The sequence below is a fragment of the Ornithorhynchus anatinus genome, chromosome X2, assembly GCF_004115215.2.
Source record: "Ornithorhynchus anatinus isolate Pmale09 chromosome X2, mOrnAna1.pri.v4, whole genome shotgun sequence".
NCBI lineage: Eukaryota > Metazoa > Chordata > Mammalia > Monotremata > Ornithorhynchidae > Ornithorhynchus > Ornithorhynchus anatinus.
This window is the reverse complement of record NC_041750.1, coordinates 21467772-21488421: the sequence shown is the minus strand read 5'-3', so window position 1 is coordinate 21488421 and position 20650 is coordinate 21467772. Positions and strand designations below refer to the sequence as shown.

Here is a 20650-nt window from a genome sequence, read left to right as displayed (position 1 = left end):
CCTCCCCTCCCAATCCTTCTTCTGAGTGGCTCCTTGAGGCAGCTGCCGCTTGGTGGTTTAATCTACCTGTTGATTGCTTGCCCTGCCTAGGCTGAATCTGATTTGGTAGGAAAATCTGCCTGCTGAGTTCCTCCATGCCAGTGACGCATAAAAGCATATCTCCTCCAAGAGGCCTTCCTGACAGCCCTCCTTTCCTCTCCTCCCACTCCCTTCTGCATGGCCCTGACTTGCTCTCTTTATTCATCCCCCCTTCCAGCCGTTCAACACTTATGTACATATCTGTAATTTATTTATTTCTATTAATGTCTGTCTCCCCCTCTAGACTATAAGCTCATTGTGGGCGGGGAACGTGTCTGTTAATTGTCATATTGTACTCTCCCAAGTGCTTAATACAGTGCTCTCCACACAATAACGGCTCAATAAATACGATTGAATGAGTGAAAGGCAGAGGTGATGCAGGGAGAGAGTGGATGGGGCTACTTATTCCTGGTCCCTGGCAGCTTCTGCTCTTGCGTCCATTCTCACAGAACGTTTGTCCTCTGTGGTCCAGAGATGTGGCCCAAGCCTATTGTAAAAAGAACCGGTGTAAACTCAGTGATCATTGGGATTAAACTTGGGCGTTAAGTTTGAATGGGGAAAGAGGTTGTAAAATCTTACCTGGGTACATCATGTCAATTAACCCTGCATGAATCAATGGGAAGTTGAAGATTATCCTTGAAACATTCAGGCCTTGTAAAAATGACTCTGCATCAGTGACCGTCGTCATAAACTGTTTCGGGTAGCATTTTAATGACTTTAATAAGTGTCTGCGCCAGGATCCGCCTAGCCCAGTAATTAGAGGATCCCTAGGCCAGATGTCTGCCATTCCCATTCATTCTCATCAGGACACCAAATGGACATATCCTGCCCAACTTAGTTGGGATGAGCAGCATTTAAATGATGTCTACCCTTGGATAGATGCCGGGCAGTAGAAAAGAGCTTGATTTCTTAGAAACAGCATGACCTCGTTGGCAAGAGCACAGACTTGGGAGTCAGAGGACATGGGCTCTAATCCCGGCTCCACCACTTGTCTGCTGTGTGACCTTGGGCAAGTCATTTCACTTCTCTGGGTGTCAGTTACCTCACCTATAAAATGGGGATTAAGACCATGAGCCCCGTGGGGAAAGAGATTGTATCCAACCTGATTAACTTGTATCTACCTCAATGTTTAGAACAATGCTTGGAACATAATAAGCGCTTTACAAATACCATGATTATTGTTAATCATTCTTATCAGAACTGATGAGAACCCAACCCACTGACATCTTGTAAAGGTTGGCGATAGTATAGATACAAGGGGAAACCCCTCTCATCAATTCTCTAATTCTCAGCGTCGACTAGCTTCTCTAGGAAGTGGAGATTTAGTGGAGCTCTGCGAGCTGACGGTGTCGGTGTTCTTTCAAGAGTATAAACAACTGTTGGAAGACACAGCTGTCTGCTTTAGAAATGAGTCTGGATTCAGAGGAGTGGACAGTGATGGCCTGAATACTTTATTCAAGCACAAGAAGATACAACTTAATCAGGTTGGACACAGTCCCTGTCCCACACAGGGCTCACACTCCTAATCCCCATTTTACAGACCAGGTAACTAAGGCACAGAGAAGTGAAATGACTTGCCCGAGGTCACCTGGCAGACAAGGGCAGAGCTGGGATTAGTACCCACCTCCTTCTGACTACCAGGCCTTTGCTCCATCCACTAGATCTCACTGCTTCTCGGACCATTTGGGCCAATGAAACTTGCACGTTGGACCTCAGTCCATATCTAATTTATTTTTTCATTCATTCAATCGAATTTATTGAGTGCTTACTGTGTGCAAAGCACTGTAGTAAGCACTTGTGAGAGTAGAATATAACCATAAATGGACGCATTCCCTGCTCACAGAGGTAAAAAGGATTGAAGTGAGCCTAGAATTCATGACTCTAGACTATGAGCTCGTTGTGGGCAGGGATCGTTACTGTTTATTGCTTTGTTGTTCTTTCCTAAGAGCTTAGTACAGTGCTCTGCACACGGTAAGCGCTTAATAAATATGATTGAGTGAATGAACGAATGACTCCCGACGACCCGAGAAGCAGCTTGGCCTAGTGGAAAGAGTCCAGGCCCAAGAGTTAGAAGAACATGCGTTCTAATCCCAGCTCTGCCACTTGTCTGCTGCGTGGCCTTGGGCAAGTCACTTCACTTCTCTGGGCCTCAGGTACCTCACCTGTAAAATGAGGATTGAGACTGTGAGCTCCATGTGGGACATGGACTGTGTCCAACTTGATGAGCTTGTATCTACCCCGGCCCTTAGTACAGTGTCTGGCACATAGTGAGCGCTTAACGAATACCATTAAAAAACAACCTACTTTCACCAGAAAACAATATTTCTATTAATGGGCACACGGAATGAGTATGAATGTGTGTTTCTTCTAGTAACAAGGACCTCTTTTGAGGACATTAATCTCCCTTCACTTGCCAGTCAGTTGTTGTTTTGTTCACAGATACCTGACAAAGAAATGTAAACTCCCTGAAATGTGTATATTGATACATACAGTCAATGTCAACTTGAATATGAGCAAGATGAGGGGGAGAAAAGTGAATGTATAAACAAATAGCCTATGCTGTTTCACGTGAACACATATGTGACACTAATCCAGAAATGTATGCCCGGGGCAGTTGAAGTATGCTTTGAATCAACAGCAATGTTCCTCTCGAGACTTCTCATGAGATATGATTTATATCTCAATGCTGTCAATCGGATTCCAGCAATCGATTAATCACACCATCAATAACAAAAATCAGGGATATTATCTTAAGTCTTGTACTAGCTGAGAAGACTGATCTTTTTTCTTGCATGCAGTATTAGTGCCTTAGTCTGTGCTTATGTATTTTGGTTGGGAAATAAATTGAAAATGAAAGTTGTTGCTCTAATAGTTTTTTTTTAAAAAAAAACACACATAGAAACTTCTGGTGACTTGGTTTGATTTCTATTAAATTCAACTGAGGAAGGGAGATTTCTAGGATAAATATTTGGGTCTCTTATTAAAATAGTTAATTCCACTTCATTAACTGGGGGGAGTCGTAGAGTAGGATAGGAAGGGAGGAGTGAAAGGGCATTTATAAATGATCGCGAGTCATTTTCATTTCAGGAAACCAACTCAAAGCTCAGCCTTTTAGACAGACGAGGAACAGGAGGGGACAAATATTCATTTATTCCCAGTTTGAAAATATACCTGTTGATAATTTTCCATGAAAAGCAGGCATCAGTAGCGGGTCCGATAAGAAGGCCTTCTCCGTAACCTGCTTGCTCTAAATTCCGGGTTGCACGCCGGATCCACGTATTCAGCCCGCTGTATTTGGAGCAGGTCCATAGAGAGCCGGGGAGCGTTCTCGCCCCGAAGCCATTGTTAAACCTATGGAATGGCCAATGCTAATTTCTTAATTGAATTTGATGTTTGTGAGAGGCTAAGGAGCTGGCAGTCTATAAATTCATAGCATGAATGACTCTAGTCGTGCCGTGAATAAACTTTTCTGAGTAAGTGTAGTCTTTGACCAAGATATTTATTGCACACCCTCTGGGTACAGAGTGCTATATATATAAGGTACTATGGGCTGTTACAAAAGAAAGAGTCATAAAGACATGGTTTCTGCTCTAGTGGAAGGAATGGGACAGATCCAATTGGTAAATCAATCAGTAATACTTACTGAACAGCTGTGCACTTACTAAGCGCTTGGGAGAGTACAATAGGGTCATTAGCCATGATGCTTAACCTCAAAGTGTGTACAGGCTATAAGGGGAGACAGAAATACCCAAATGCAAATGCATGAAAAACAAATAGATACACACACACAATGCCTCGATAGTGATAGCGGCATACCACGTTAAGGGAATCGGTGTGTTCGGAGAGACAGAATCAAATAAAAAAGGCTCCTTCTGGATGTCTCGGTCCATCTATGGAGTGGCATAATTTTCTATGTAGCATGACTTTTTGCTGGCTATCCAAGGGATTAGAAGCAATGATGGTGCTATTGGACTACCCAGTTTGGCAAGGGTCTTGTTATTTCCAGGAAGGAGAAGCAATATCTTTCTATACTCCTTCTATTAATCCTGTACTCTGTTCCCTTTCCCACCCCACCTTCCCATCTCCATCGTTTCCTCTCCCAACTCAATGACCGTCTCTGCTAATATCTTAAATAGGCTAATAAAAAGAAGTATTGGATCCCGGTGGAGCATTTGGATGTTTTCTAATTTTTCCTTCCACTACGCTCCATAGAAGATTACAAGATCTGAGATCTAGGGATATGTCATTGGATGAAATGGATGAAGTATCCCAAGATCTCAGATCCATTTCATCCAATGACTTTCCCTCCCTCCCATTCCTGACTGTTCTGCAAATATAAGTTTTATTTGCAAGGTGAGTGACAATGTCCTAGAATTATGGTGGGAGACATATACATGAGGGAAGATGGATTACATCCTGGGGATATTTACCCAATCGTCAGAGTCTTCAAGTGGGCAGGCATTGTGATAGATTACTTTTCTTTTCTTCCCTTTTCTTTTTTTTCTTTCTCTTTTCCTATTCTTTTCTTCCCTTTTCTTTTTTTTCCTTTCTCTTTTCCTTTCCTTTTCTTTTCTCTTCTCTTTTTTTCTTTTCTTTTCTCTTTTTTTTCCTTTTAAAATATTGAAAACTCTTCCTGAAGTAAGTAGGGGGTGCACATGAGCTAACAAATCAAATGGGAACTTATATTTTAATATGTATCTTCATTTTTTATAAGGGCCCTTCCATTTCTATAGAAGGTATAGTGTGGTACACTGAAGACATCGAAGTGTCTACTCTTTGAAGAGGAAGTGAAGTTGTCCTACATTACCTAAACATTTTTTGGCCCTTTCGGGGTTGTATTTGGAATCACTATGTGCTCTGAGTCAGACAGGTTTTGATTATGAGTATGTAAGGTGGATTTCATTCTAAATGTACAGAATAATCAATCGATCCTTTAGTGATTTTTTTTTTACGAGAATCTAAGAAAAGTGATGGTCAGGTTTTATTTTGGAGATTCCCACTTTTTTTTAGACATTTTTGAAAATGGCTGTTTTGCTATTCATCAGGATCAAATTTATTAACTTTATAATGAAGGATACACTTGTAAGTCCCTACAAGCAGAAAGAAGGCCATAGGCTTCTTCTGGGCCCAGGTCAGTTACATATCAAGGGTGAGATGGCTTGCTGGAGTAGTAGTTCTGGGAGTTCCCGATCTTGCATACGAGACGACTTGCCCTTAGGATGCTGGGAGCGCATGAAGAAGTGGGCCGGAAATGGCTGGAGCAACAAAGAAAACACTCCGGCTATGGCTGTAATTGTCAGTAGTACCAGGAAGACCACTGAAGGCAGGGCTGAGACTGTGGAGGAGACCAGACCATCACCTTCTTCTAAGAGTTCCAGAGGACAAGATGGAGGCCAAAGTGTTGGCAGAGACCATCTGATTCCCTTCCTGGCCCTGTTGCTATGGGTCCCCATCTTTCTGGGCTTTCTGAGGCCCATCTGGGAGAGAGAGTGTCCCATCAATAGCAGAAACAGGGAAGAATACCAATTTCTGTGACTGCTGCAACAACCATCTGGACCATCATGCCCTGCTTCCAGGACTCAGTTTACTCTCCCCCCTCGTTTATCTCTTTTGCCTCCACCCCCCGCTGTCCTCGCTCCTGTTTCCCTAACTCTGGGCCAAGCCAAGCCATTCCACAAGAATGTCATATAATCTTTCTAAGAATTCAAGTTGACTCGGAATGACCACATTCTTAAAGGATTACCAATCATTTGGCCTGTCACACACCTTACGGCAATTTTCAGATTACCCATTATGCCAAATTTCATATTACTTTAAATCGGGTTTGTTTTTGATGTGGACTTCTGTTTACTAGGGGCCTGACATCGAGATGCCAGATTCATTTTGCTTTAGTGCCCAGTTTCCTGAGGACTGCGAAGATGAAAGGACACAACCGGCTTTGTGAACTGTTTTCAACAACCAGAACGGCGCATTATAAATTAGGGTGGTAGACCAATTCTATCCTTGCGTTCGATTTAATTTTACCGTCTAATTTCTTTTAGGTAGCCATACTGTGCTTAAATCTGTCTATGCAAGGGAAAGGAGTGGAGGACATGGACAGAGAGGTAAGATGATTACCGGCCAGTGTCTGCTTTTTTTAAAAGGACCCCTAAGATATGTATTTCATAACATTATTCGTAGAAGGATAGACCAGAAGTTAGCAGAAATGTAGTTTCTTCTGTAGCACTGACAAGCCAAGGGGATGATTAACGAGTGGAGCAGACAATGTAGTAGCAAAAGAGGGTCTATAGAAGTTAAACAAAAGTGCCTTCAGAATTTTAGAGAATTCCCATGATCCATAGTAGGAACTCATTGTGCCTGTCTACTGTTTCTATTTTTGATTAGATTTATAAACACAGCACCACAGATTTTCATGTGGCTTATAGCCTAGGGGCGGAATGAGATTGACTGCACTGAAACTGTGAGGCTTGTGAGTTTCGGGCAAGGGATAGAGTGAAATAAGTAGTGTAATTGTTTTTGTGGAGTGACCGTGGGACCCCCTCTGTTCTGAATTACACATGGTTCAACCCTTTGACCTAACCAACCTCGGCAATGCCTGGTAGATCTCCTAAAGCTTTGCTGAAAGGTCCTATCAGTGACATGTTGGAATATTATCTGTCATGTGAGATGTATGCCAACAACCCTATTAAACTCCATTAATTACGAGTGAGACTGCGTTTGTGACAAACTCAACTTCATTTAACCCATCATCATATTGGTTATTGTTTCAACGGGAAGCCCAAACGTGAACAATTTCTGAAATTGAAATGAATCCCCAGTGTTTAATAAGGCATCCTTTTGGGCTTATTGAATTTTCCATTCTCTTCATCAGGCGTCTTTCAATGCTGGAACCAGTTCGGGAGTTAAACATTTCTTTTGTTTAATAAAAAAAGATTAGAAAAACTGGGTATATGACAAATTATTTTCCTCCGTTAGTTGCCTTGAAAATCTTTGGGAGGTGATTGTCAACTTTATCGTGGACTTTTAGCCTGCGTCCATTGCCCGGTAAAATTCAAACTGATTTCAGTAATACCGTGCCCTTTAGGAAATATTTGAAGAACACCAAATCCTTGAATCCGTGCAGAATTAGATGATTTACGGGATGGGAGCACAAGTAAATTTTAAGTATAGGGGAAGTATGAATTTGAACTCTCTCAAATGTAGTAGGTAGTTTTCATTATTTAAAAAATCATATTTGGAGGCCTTGTGCAGTTTATTTTAATCCATTTATTTTATTTCAAAGACATGCAGTACACCTGTTTCGAGAGAAACATATAAAGCACGTTTGTTTTATCATCACAGAGTAAAACATTTCCTGCAATGGCTCCTTTTAGCTGGAATAACAAGTCTCAGTCTCCTTCGTGGGCTCCTCTTCCCCCTCCCATCCCCTAACTGTAGGGGTTCCTCAAGGGCCAGTGTTTGGTCCCCTTCTTTTCTCCATCTACACTCACTCCTTTGGTGAACTCATTCACTCTCACAGCTTCAACTATCATCTCTATGCAGACGACTCCAAAATCTACATCTCCTCCCCTGTTTTCCCTCTCTCCAGGCTCGCATCTCTTCCTGACTTCAGGACATCTCCACCTGGATGTCCGCCCTCCACCTAAAACTCAACTTGTCCAAGACTGAGCACCTTATCTGCCCTCCCAAACCCTGTCCTGTCCCTGACTTTCCCATCACGGTGGACGGCATTACCATGCTTCCCGTCTCACAGGCCCGCAACCTCGGTGTCGTCCTTGACTCTGGTCTCTCGTTCATCCCACACATCCAATCCGTCATCAAACCCTGCCTGTTTCACCTTCACAGCGTCGCCAAGATCCTCCCTTTCCTCTCCATCCAAACAGCTACTTTGCTGGAACAATCTGGTAGCAGAAGCAGCGTGGCTCAGTGGAAAGAGCGCGGGCTTGGGAGTCAGAGGTCATGGGTTCTAATCCCGGCTCTGCCGCTAGTCAGCTGTGTGACCTTGGGCAAGTCACTTAACTTCTCTGTGTCTCAGTTACCTCATCTGTCAAATGGGGATTAAACAAACTGTGAGCCCCACGTGGGACAACCTGATCACCTGGTATCCCCCAGCGCTTAGAACAGTGCTTTGCACATAGTAAGCGCTTAACAAATACCACAATTATTATTATTAATCTCTCGTCATATCCCGACTGGATTATTGCATCAGCCTCCTTTCTGATCTCCCACCATCCTGTCTCTCCCCGCTTCAGTCTATACTTCACTCTGCTGCCTGGATTATCTTTCTAGAGAAATGCTCTGGGCCCGTCACCCCACTTTTCAAAAATCTCCAGTGGTTGCCTATCAACCTTCACATGAAGCAAAAACTCCTCACTACTGGCTTCAAACCTCTCCATCCCCTTGCCCCTTCCTACCTCATCTCCCTTCTCTCTTTCTACTGCCCACCCCGTACACTCCTTTCCTCTGTCGCTCACCTCCTCACTGTGCCTTGTTCTCGCCCGGCCCACAGTCGACCCCCGGCCCACATCCTACCTCTGGCCTGGACCGCCCTCCCTCCTCACATCCACCAAGCTAACTCTCTTCCCCTCTTCAAAGCCCTGCTGAGAGCTCACCTCCTCCAGGAGGCCTTCCCAGACTTAGCCCTCCCTTTCCCCTTGCCCCTCCTCCCCATTCCCCCTCTTCCCTCCCTCTGCTCTACCCCCTTCCTGGGCCCACAAAACTTGTGTATATTTGTACAGATTCATTATTCTATTCATTTTATCAATGATGTGTATAGATCTAATTCTATTTATCTATTTTGATGCTATTGATGCCTGCCTACTTGTTTTGTTTTGTTGTGTGTCTCCCCCTTCTAGACTGTGAGCCCCTTGCTGGGTAGCGATTGTCTCTATCTGTTGCTGAATTGTACTTTCCAAGCACTTAGTACATTGCTCTGCACACACTAAGCGCTCAATAAATACGAATGAATGAATGAATAAATGAAAGTCCCAGTTTCTCTGTGTCTCAGTAGCCTCACATGTGAAATAGGGATTAAGACTGTGAGCATTATGTGGAACGGGGATCTTGTCCAACCCAATTATTTTGTATCTACCCAGCACTTAGTATGGTGCCTGCTACATAGTAAGTTCTTAAATACTATTAATAATAATAATAATGTTGGTATTTGTTAAGCGCTTACTATGTGCAGAGCACTGTTCTAAGCGCTGGGGTAGACACAGGGGAATCGGGTTGTCCCACGTGGGGCTCACAGTCTTAATCCTCATTTTACAGATGAGGTAACTGAGGCACAGAGAAGTAAGTGACTTGCCCACAGTCACACAGCTGACAAGTGGCAGAGCTGGGATTCGAACTCATGACCTCTGACTCCAAAGCCCGCGCTCTTTCCACTGAGCCACGCTGCTTCTCCACTTACTATTACATAATTACAGAGCAGTAGAAGGTTCTTTTCCTCCTACCTCACTCTCCACATTTTGTGACATGCTTTAAGGAGCAGTGGTCGTAACAATAGTGTTTTTTGGGTGTCCATCAAGGACACCGTACTGATTGCTTAGGAAAGTTCACTAGAAGCCCAAAGGCAAGTTCCCTGCCTCCAGGGCAGGTGCTATAATTCACTTTGGGGTTATCAAAACCTTTTAGGAATATTTCAAATAAATGTTATCTTTAATCACTTACTTTTCAATAGCTCAGACCGCTTGATCCAAAACACAGCTCTAAAAAAAAGTGATTTTTCTTTTCATCACTACCACATCAGCTACAAAACCCTTCCCCCCACCCCGCCTTCGAATTTGACCTTCCCACGTGCCATTCTCATTAGCAGTGAAGAGTTGCACTCCACATAATCGAACATGGAAAGCTTAAAGCAGACAGGTGCAAATTACAAGCTGTTTCACTTTGGCTGTTATCCCTTAAATAGACAAAGTAATAGACTGAGAGAACAGGAAGGTTCCAACTCCAGCTGCATAAAAGAAGGTCTTAACGGGGACATACCAGCTGGCTCTGAAAATTAAATGTGGTGAAGACCAAATAATACATTTGGGCTGTTTGCTGAGCAAAATATGGTGAGCAGACTTTAACCATTCTCCTGCGAGAGGTCTGTTCTTTCAAAACCCTACTCTGTTTAAATGTTTAAAGGCTGATGCTCTCACTGAAGTGAATGAGAACAGAAGCCAACATACCTGTTCCTATTTACCATCGTTACACTCCTTCAAGCATTTCAGGCATTATTAGGTTTTTGGAACCCGACCAGATTGACAATATTTCCAGCTCCTTCTCTTTTGGCAGCATTCAAACAAGGCCCCAAAGGAAAAAAAAAAAGAGGAGAATAAACATAACCATGGATGAATCTGCGGAGCCTAGTTTGCTGTTAGAAACAGTTGTTCATATTAGGAACACCTAATTTAATTTCATGGAGGAGACATAACATGCCAGGATGTGTATGAATCGAAGCTAGGCATCTCTTAAGAGGGAATAAAACTCTGTCACTCCCAAGTTGCTCTTCTTTTTGACTTCCAGCTTGCACGGGGACCGCTGTCTGGAAGCGGTAACTTTAACGGTAACTCTAAGGCCGCGGAGGAGGCCTGTCTGGGTAATCTTCGGAAGCCGATGAGGGTAGGAAGACAGCTCGAACGAGCACTTGTTTACAGCGGGACAGGAGAAAACAGCTAGACATAAATGAAGGCTGACGGTTTCATGGAGCACAATCGGCTGATCGCAGATTCAATCTGACTGCCCTGAACTGAGCGATGATCCGTACAGTATGCAAAATTCACTTCCTTGCTGGTCTGTGCCCACCAGCCTAGCTGCAGCTTCTCCCCGCACCCCTTAGCCAAGGCTTTGAGTGGAACCAGAACTGAACACAGCCTTGTTGTGCCCAATTCCTTTTGACAACAATCACATTCTTTTACAAACTTCATAGGTTTTAGTTGTCACGGTTTATAAATGAGTTTTTTGTTGTTAGTGCTCGCTGTTCAAGTCTAGCTTTGATTTCCAGTTTAAAAAGTCAACATCAGAAAGTGTTTGCCCCATTTTAATGACAACAAGTAAGCAAAAAGACACATCACTGAAAACACTGAAAGTAAAGAACACTATTAAAATTTCATGCAGGTTGGTTTTCCGCTCTTGTTTAAATCACTAGTTATCACCTGTCTTTTTCCACAAAATAATATACTTGTGGAAAGAACAAAGCGTGTCAAAAAAATCTTGTTTTTCCCTGTTTCCAAGCACACATAGAAGAAATGTTAGCAGGAACAGCACATTTCAATCTGATTTGTAGCCAAAATGTGTCAACTTTGTATAGGATTTGCTTAAGCTACTTGACTGTATTGTTTTCCTCTTCAGAATAGGTATATGCAGATGAAAGTCACAAGTTTTCTACATCCCTCAACTTGGCTTGTACAGGGGAGGAAAATAATGCCTAAAAAATGAAATTTGATTTTGCAAATGTCGGTATCATGCTTTTACAAGAACTTATTAAAGAAGAATTACTTTAGCCATACATTCGCCTAAGAATACATGAATTAAGTCCTGGTAACTAATAATGAAATGATTAAACATGAGAGAGAAGGATGATTTTTTGCCTGAACTCTGAGAAGTTCTGTTAGGAAAAGGAAAATGTAAAATGAAGGAGAGAAAGGATGCAATTTACACCGCTTAAAGGTGCCCATGTGTAAAGGAGCGAAGAGTGAGGAAATTGACTGGCAGTGGGTAGGAGAGGAAAATAACACTTAATTTCCTCTGAAGCACCAAGTGCCAGAACATGTGTTAGGGGTACTGAGCGAGACGCCCCCTCACCCCCAACCCCGCCCAATCTTCCACACCCCCCCAAAAAGAGCCATTATTGAGTTATCTGCAGGAAGAATTTATCTCTGGTGTAGAAAATCAGGTATTGCTTTCATTGTAAATAAGTGAACTTGTAAAAACATCTTTGAAATCCTAATCACATTAGAGGACAAGTGCATGATTTTCTTTGAAGTCCTTCGTAAGGAAGCAAGGCCTATTAATAGGATGCATCAAGCTTTCTTTTTTTTCTAATATTACTTGAGCTGGAAAGAGTGAATCGTCCAAATTACAGAACCTAGTCAGGGAAACTATCTGCCCTTACCTCAGTTGAAAGCTGTGAAGAAACAATTACACCTCAACCGCATTTTGTAATGTAGGCACTTCGGATGCATTGGCGAATTACTAGTTTGGAAAGTTCACAGCAGGAGCTGCTATAGGGTAAGACATGATCTTTTTATTTTGAAAATCTAAGGGAATGGTCCCATCCCCATTAGTTGGGAAAAGCTGCAGCGATCATTGATGACATGTATTTGCTTGATTTGGAGACTTTATCAATTCATAAAAATGTGGACGTGGTAGTATTTCTATTGATTTGAATACTTACTGGACACTAGGCAGTGTACTAACTGTATGGGAAGTATGAGGTGGAGAAATAACACGTCTGTTCACAAGGAGCCTCCACTCTAAAGGGGGAGACAGACTTGCAAATATTTACACATAATTTTATGAAAGGAATCAAATGCATAAATACAAAATTGCTCAGGAATGGATATAAATGGGTGCAAAACACTAGCAGTAATAGTATTTACTGAGCGCTTAGTACATGCAGAGTAGCATTTGAAGCACTGGGAAAGAAATACAGAGATGAAATATAGGCCCATTCCTTAGACATATCTCTGCATACCTACCCCATAAATCAAGCAAGGATAATGCCCTATTCTGCAAAAAATAAGTGAGGGTAGAAATAGGGGGATTGTCATAGAAACATTTTAGAGACTTTTACATAAATATTGCACTTTCAAAATTGCCAATTGATTGTAGCATTTTTATCCATTCAAAAATGTTCTTAGCTCTTTCATCAAACTGGTCCTCTCTTAGAACAAATGTAGGATGTTTTGTTGAGGGATCAAATATCATCTAAGAGGTTTTTACTCCAACATGGTTAAATGGTCTGCTTCAGTGCCAGGGAAGGGGAAGTTTATGTCAATTAAGAATAGGCAATTCAGGTAAGATTGGTAAAAAAAAAAAAAGACTAAAAAAAGGGGGTATTCATAGGAAGCAGCGTGGCTCAGTGGAAAGAGCCTGGGCTTCGGAGTCAGAGATCATGGGTTCGACTCCCGGCTCTGCCACTTGTCAGCTGTGTGACTGTGGGCAAGTTATTTCACTTCTCTGTGCCTCAGTTACCTCATCTGTAAAATGGGGATTAACTGTGAGCCTCACGTGGGACAACCTGATTACCCTGTATCTCCCCCAGTGCTTAGAACAGTGCTCTGCACATAGTAAGCATTTAACAAATGCCAACATTATTATTATATGCCAAGCGGTGGGGTAGATACAATACAATCAGATCAGACACAGCTCCTATCCCATTTGAGGTTTACAGTCCAATGGGGTAGAACAAGTTCTTAAACCCCATTTTACAGATGACAAAACAAACACCGGGAAGTGACTTGCTCAAGATGAAATTACAGATAGTGGTAGAGTTGGGATTTAAAATCCCAGTCTCCTGATTTCCAGTTCTGTGTTCATTCCACTAGACCATCCTAAATCCCCAAAAGCAGGCCCTTTACTGACTCTTTATAGCTAAGCATCATTTTCCTTGCTGCCTGCCAATTTACTCAATAACCCCTCCGCCACTGCATGTTGATGGGCTAGAAACTTCTATAGCCGGCACAGGTGTTTCTGTTAACTAATCAACAGCCATGCTGGGCTAATAGTTAATAGGCTAATAGCTAATAGGCTAAAAAAAATAAACCCAGCTATGCCTCATATTCCACGGATTCCTTTCCACCAAGAGATTTTTGGGAAATTTTCTTTTTCAATTCAGTTAGCTATGGAACAGAGCTGTTAATTCAACCTTCAGCATGCCCTCTGGAACTATCTGGCTGAAAGAATAATAAAGGAAATGGATGAATTTATTGTGAATATTTTAATTCAATCCCTGGAGACTGGAAGTTCCTGGTAGATGCATTGTGAGCAGTAGTTGTCTTTGAGAGAAATCACTGTTGGTATTAAGAGGGGGAAGAAAAACCAGCTGTTTATAATCTCATTTTCAGGATACTGGAGAAATTGACTATTATTTCCCATTCTGGGCGATTTTTTAGTGTAGTCACTTGATATGATTTTGCATTATTTACCTTTCTTTCTTTCTTTCCTGCCCCTGTTACTACTGAAAGCATTAGGGTTCAATTTATATTAGGTATTAGGGAGTCGCTATGGATTTTTTGAGTTTGAAGGTTACCCGGCATTCCATTTGGATCTCGAAAGAATCTGAAAAAAGTCTAATAATATTGCTCGCTATTCCTTTTCATTTTTGACCATTTTTTATGCACGGTTTTTAATATTAATGGATTTTCCAGTAATGTAATGAATTCTGGTTTGGGGTGACATGTAATATCTGAGGTGGCATCTCATGAAATCTTTGTAATTTCCATTATCTTATGAGGCTGCTGGTACAGTCACTTGCCCTTTAAACAAACCACAGAAACCTTAGCTTTGCATTCCCAAACATACACCTTGGCGATTACTGGTTAGGTGGAAAGCAACAATCTTGCAGTTTGCATAATTCAATCTAGAAGATTAAAATGAATATGTAAATAGAGGGAATTAACACAGAACTCCACCAAGTTTCCTACCGGGCACGTGTAGCTTATCTAAAGGAATGAGCAGAGCAGCCCAGTCGTGTTGAATTCGTAAATGGCGATGCCAGTTTTTTAGTGCTATTCATTGTTGAGGCTTCTTTACATTAATTAAACATGATAAAAACAAAGTATTTTAATGTGACCTTCATTCGGCATTTGTATTAACTTTTCTTATCCTGTTTTATTTAATTCTTCCACTTCTGTTGTTCAATTAGTGTTTGACCCCTTTAGGAGAGATGCAAATTAAATGACATTTCAGCGCTATCCCATATTTAAAATACTGTGTTAGTTGTGGATCATAAATGATGATCTTCGTTCTTTAGCTAATTTATTCATTTAACAATTTCCCTCCAGAAGTTCCAGCAGAAGGCTCTGAAGCAAACTGAGCAGAAGAAATCCAAGTCGGCTGAATTTCTGATGGGTGAGCCTTGCTTGATGAGTTATTGCTCATAATTTGTGTAAGGATTAATTAACTAATTACAGACAAATGGCTGAAGGCGAAATTTTGCTCTTGCTTGTCAGGGTGCAATTTGTAATTATTTTAATCATTTATTCTTTTTTTTTAAGAGTTAATTTTAACCTAATTCTGTTTGGGCGACATTTGAGGACGATACACTTGAGCCTTTCAGCAGAAGAATTACTAGAAGGAATTTTCTGCTTGTCACCGGGATCCACTTTTTGTATAATATGCTCTTCTGACCCCCTTGTTTTCGCTAGTAAAAGAAGATGAAGCGGCTTCAGAAGGCATTGAAAATCCAGCTTTTAACAGCAGCAGCATGGATCTTTCAGCGTATCAGACTTCAGAAGGGCAAGTTATTGGACGTGACAGGCTCTCTGGCACCCTTGAAGCTCACCAACAAAACCTCAGCCTGCCAGCCCCTACTGAATCCAGAGGTGAGACTTCAGTCTTGATCAGCCTTACCCCGAGTGACAGACGGTACGATCCCGATCTAACCTGAGCCTGTGACAGGCATTCCATCCCCATGTGTCCAAACAGGCTGCCCAATGGAGGAACATAAACAAAGTCTAAATGTTGAGGAATCTGTTCCTCCCCGGGCGTGCGGGTGAAACGTTCACCTGGAGCTGATTGCCGGATGAAGAGGCGCTCCTCATACTGAATATTAAAACAGTAATGATAATAAAGCTGGTATTGGTTAAGTGTTTACTACAGCTCCGTGTGGGCAAAGATCACGTCTGCCAAATCTGTTATAATGTACTCTTCCAAGTGCTTGGACAATTACTCTCCCCTCGACTCAAAGCCTTATTGAAGGCCTGTCTCCTCCAAGAGGCCTTCCCCGACTAACCCTCCTTTCCTCTTCTCCCTTCAGCGTCACCCTAACCTGGTCCCTATATTCATCCCGCCCCCAGCCTCAGCCCCCCAGCACGTATGTGCCTATCCGTAACCGATTTACTTATATTAACGCCTGTCTAGTGCTCTAGACTGTAAGCTCCTTGTGGGCAGGGATTGCCTCCGTTTAATGTTAGATTATACCCTCCCAAGCACTTAGTACAGTGCTCTGCACATAGTGCTCAATAAATATGACTGATTGATTTCCAAACAATTGACTACCTGAAAATGGAGCGTCAGAGCACACAGTTCTAGGTGCTTTCTTTTGTTTTGTTGTCTGTCTTTCCCCTTCTAGACTGTGAGCCCGTTGTTGGGTAGGGATTGTCTCTATTTTTTGCTGAATTGTACTTTCCAAACGCTCAGTAGAGTGCTCGGCACACGGAAAGCGCTCAGTAAATGTGATTGAATGAATGTGCTGCAAAATAATCAGGTCAGTAACAGTCACTGTCCAACGCAGGGTTCACTCCATGTGGGATTTCCCTACTTGCCTACCTAGTTTACCTTAGGATTTACCTCTTACTTTATGTTGTGTTGAAATTATTTCTGCCCTCTGAGTCCCACCAGGCTGACTTGCTTGGTCCGGGTTTCTGCTTTTGGGAAAGATCTTTTGGATTACACTCCTCACCTCACTCCCAATTCTACATCTCCAGTCCTGACCTCTCTCCTTCCCTGCAATCTTGCATTTTCTCCTGCCTTCAAGACACATCTACTTGGATGTCCTAATGTCACCTCAAATTAAACATGTGTACAACCCAAACTCTTATCTTCCCACCCAAACTCTGTCTTCCCCGGTCTTTCCCATCGCTGTAGACGATACTGCTATCCTCCCTGTCACACAAGACCATAACCTTGGTGGTGTTCTTAACTCACCTTCTCATTCCACGCACGTATTCTATCTGTCACCAAATCCTGTAGTTTTTACCTTCACGGAACAGCTAAAATCCTCCCTTGCCTCTCCATCCGAACTGCTGCCCGGGCCTATGCTCTTTCCATTAAGCCATGCCGCTTCTTTTGCTCAAATACTACATGTCCATGTGTTCTACCAGTTCATCTAGGCTGTTGGCATTTTATTTTAGGCTGTGAGCTTGTTGTGGGCAGGGAATGTGTCTACCAGTTCTCTTATATTGCACTTTCCAAGCACTTAGTACAGTGCTCTAAACATAGGGGAGCGAGCATAGACCTGGGTTCTAATCCTGGCTCTTCCAATTGCTCTACTAATTGGTTGCTGTTTGACCTTGGGTAAGTCACTTTTCTTCTCTGTGCCTCAGTGTCCTCACCTGTAAAACGGGGATTACATACCTGTTCTCCCTCCTACTTAGTCTGTGAGCCCTGTGGGAGACAGGGACTCTCTGACCTAATTAATTTGTACCTGCCCCGCTGCTTAGAATTGTGTTTGACACATAGTAAGTACTTAATGAATAATATAAAAGGGTGTTCAATAAATGTGATTAATTGATAGTGGGAGGGCCTAGGGAGGGGGGATTTTTCCTTGAGTTACAAAAAGGGTTGAGAAACCGATTATTTTTTAATAATGATGATGGGATTTATTAAGTACTTACTATGTATCAAGCACTGGGACAACATATACAAGATAATTAGGTCTGAGAGTCCTTGTCCTCCACCTGGGGCTCACAGGCTTTTAATGTCCATTTTACAGCTGTGGGACCTGAGACACAGAGGAATTAAGTGACTTGCTCAAGGTCATACAGCAGACAAGTGGCAGAGCCAGAATGAGAAACCAGGTGGCCTGACTTCTGGCCCCATGCTCTTTCCCCTAGGTCATGCAGCTGATTAAGAGATAGCAATAATGATATTTGTTCAGCACTTACTGTGTGCCAGGCACTGTGCAGTAGATATTTATGGACTCTGTGTGAGGCTTGTTTTATTCCACTCACGAGAATAAAAGACAAATTTGCATTTATCAGAGAATACAGACAAGATAGAACAAAGCACAGTCTTCATATATTGCTAACACAGAAGGCAGAGTCATGCGGGTAAGAGCTGTGGGTTCTCACGTCCACAGGGAAAGATCTTCTGAGCACTGAGGATTTATTTATTTATTTTATATATCTTTTTAAATGTTTTTGTTTTGGAGAAGCCTCCCAAATGAACAGCATCCACTACAAATGAGATGGGCAATTTCATGGTCCATGAGCAAGCAAGAATATTTCAAATACCCCAAATTCAAAACTGCGTAATGTTACAACGCCTTGCACTTCTTGCTAATGTACTGAAGGGAGATTAAAAAAAAGAGTTCTGAACATTTATATCATCTGCCAATGTTTTGGTACAGATTTAGGCACAATATAGTAGCTACATATATTCCTCATGGTACTATTACCAATTAGTTCAAGTTATCTTCTTAAAAATAAGTATCAATATTTTCTTGTGCTATAGATTTTCTTTCGAAACATTAGTCAGGCATGGCAGAAGTCCAATATACACGCACTCAAAATACAAGTTCATTTATCTAAAATGCATTGGGGACCACAAAAATGATTTTAAGAAACGGGTGGCTTTGACAGACACAGATTTAACTTAGAGAAAATTTTGGTAAAGATGGTTTTGAACCTTGAGGATACTGAGGACCCTTCTCCACTACTCTCCCACTTGGCTAGGACAATTGTAGATGCCTGGGGTGGTTGGTTATTGACATCTTTAAATTAGTCATTATATTTATTCAGAAAAGATGGACAAAATTCCACCACCTTTCCAAGAAGATGCTACTGGTGGTGAGATCCTATTCATGCTAGGATACTTACTCCCTCTGCTCCCTCCCCTTTCCTCCCCTTCACCTCCCCTCAGCTAAGCCCCCTTTCCCTCTGCTCCTCCCCCTCTCCCCCTCCCCTCAGCACCGTGCTCATTTGTATATATTTTTACTACCCCATTTATTTTGTTAATGAGCTGTACATCCCCTTGATTCTATTTATCGTGATTATGTTGTCTTGTTTTTATCCGTCTGTCTCCCCCGATTAGACTGTAAGCCCATCATTGGGCAGGTATTGTCTCTATCTGTTGCCGAATTGTATATTCCAAGTGCTTAGTACAGTGCTTTGCACATAGTAAGCGCTCAATAAATACTATTGAATGAATGCTTATGAACTTGGCACAGTTAACCAAGCAAAATCCGATAAAGTGAAACCATCACATGCCATTTTTCTTGGATATAATAATAATAATAATAATAATAATAATAATGGAATTTGTTAAGCACTGATTATGTGCCAAGCACTGTTCTAAGCACTGGTAGATATAAGGTAATCAAGTTGTTCCATGTGGGTCACAGTCTTCATCCCCATTTTACAGATGACGTCACTGAAGCACCAAGGAGTTAAGTGACTTGCCCAGAGTCACACAGTTGACAAGTGGCAGAGCCGCGATTAGAACCCTCAACCTCTGACTCCCAAACCCCGGGGTCTTTCCACAAAGGCACCTTCATGTATCTAAACTATTTTCAGAACTTTCAGTTCCAATAATAGTTTTTCCATTGTAATGAGATATCAGAAGATGCTACAAAATAATTATTTTCACATTATTTACATGCATTACTACTTCTCCCATAAACTAGGAAACAGTTGTTGCATGAAACTCATTAAAGATATTTTTGTATTTTTTTACATTTTGAGGAAGTTCTCTCTCCATATTACAGAAGTCTGAATACGAGGTGGGATGGTTCATTCTATTTTGGTCAACTTGTCCAGCTTTAAAATTTGACTACTTTGGGATTTTGAAATTAAAGAGAATAAATTGAAGTTTTTACTTACTGAATTTCAATTTATTTTCCATCTATCCACTCATTGAAAGTGCCTTAAATACCTGGATTCACTTAGAAGTTTACCGAAACAATATTTTTCCTGCATTTTATAGATTGTTTCCTCTGCTGGAACTCCCACAGCTTAGATACCCAAACACTTGGGGCTCTAACAGGTGAAGAATTTGAATTTCATGAGTGCTGGGAATTTCAAATAGAACCATAAGAATAAGTATCAGTGTTGGTTCACATTAGCACGGGGGCCATTTCAGAGAATCAGTTTAGGACATGTCGAATTCACTTTTTAAGCAGTCCGGAAGAGAAAATAACCTTTAGGCCATACGTGGTCCATCAATAAACACTTTTCATTGCGTGTCCACTGAGAGCCGAATATGGAATGACGGTTTAGGCCTAGTCGCAAAAGAAAGAGAAGACACGATGCCTGTCCTTGAGGATCTGTCAGGTTAAGTGGAAAGACTAGAAAAACATAAATGAAAAAAGTAGTAATAAAAAGTACTAAACCTTTGAAATAAATATGCAATATACTCCATGCGCTTATTTCATGTCTCAGCATGCATGAGCGATTAGGGCACCTAGAGCAATTAGGGGTTGTTTTTTGGCTGTGATTGTTGAAGATCTGTCCTTGATGAGTATTTTGATGAAAGCTTTGGCCAAAGAGGAGGTGGAATCTTTGGGTAGTACATGAATATCATTATTCTTATTTATCTTTTTCTTTTGACATACACTGGAGGGTTCAGGAAAGGAAGAAGGAACTTTCACAAGCCCATGATATAGAAGGGTCAAGATATAACCCTTAAACCTGGAGGCCCACTG

General features: G+C 41.8%; 1 protein-coding gene across 1 annotated transcript in view; it reads left to right on the top strand.

Moving 5' to 3' along the window:
- Nucleotides 1–20650, top strand: part of LOC114807450 (orofacial cleft 1 candidate gene 1 protein homolog) — a 55217-nt gene that overhangs the window by 13211 nt on the left and 21356 nt on the right. Inside the window, exons 2-4 of the mRNA XM_039910579.1 lie at nt 6120–6182; nt 15072–15138; nt 15435–15611. Coding sequence (XP_039766513.1) covers nt 6147–6182; nt 15072–15138; nt 15435–15611 — 280 coding nt within the window. The 5' untranslated portion in view covers nt 6120–6146. The remainder of the gene's footprint in view (nt 1–6119; nt 6183–15071; nt 15139–15434; nt 15612–20650) is intronic.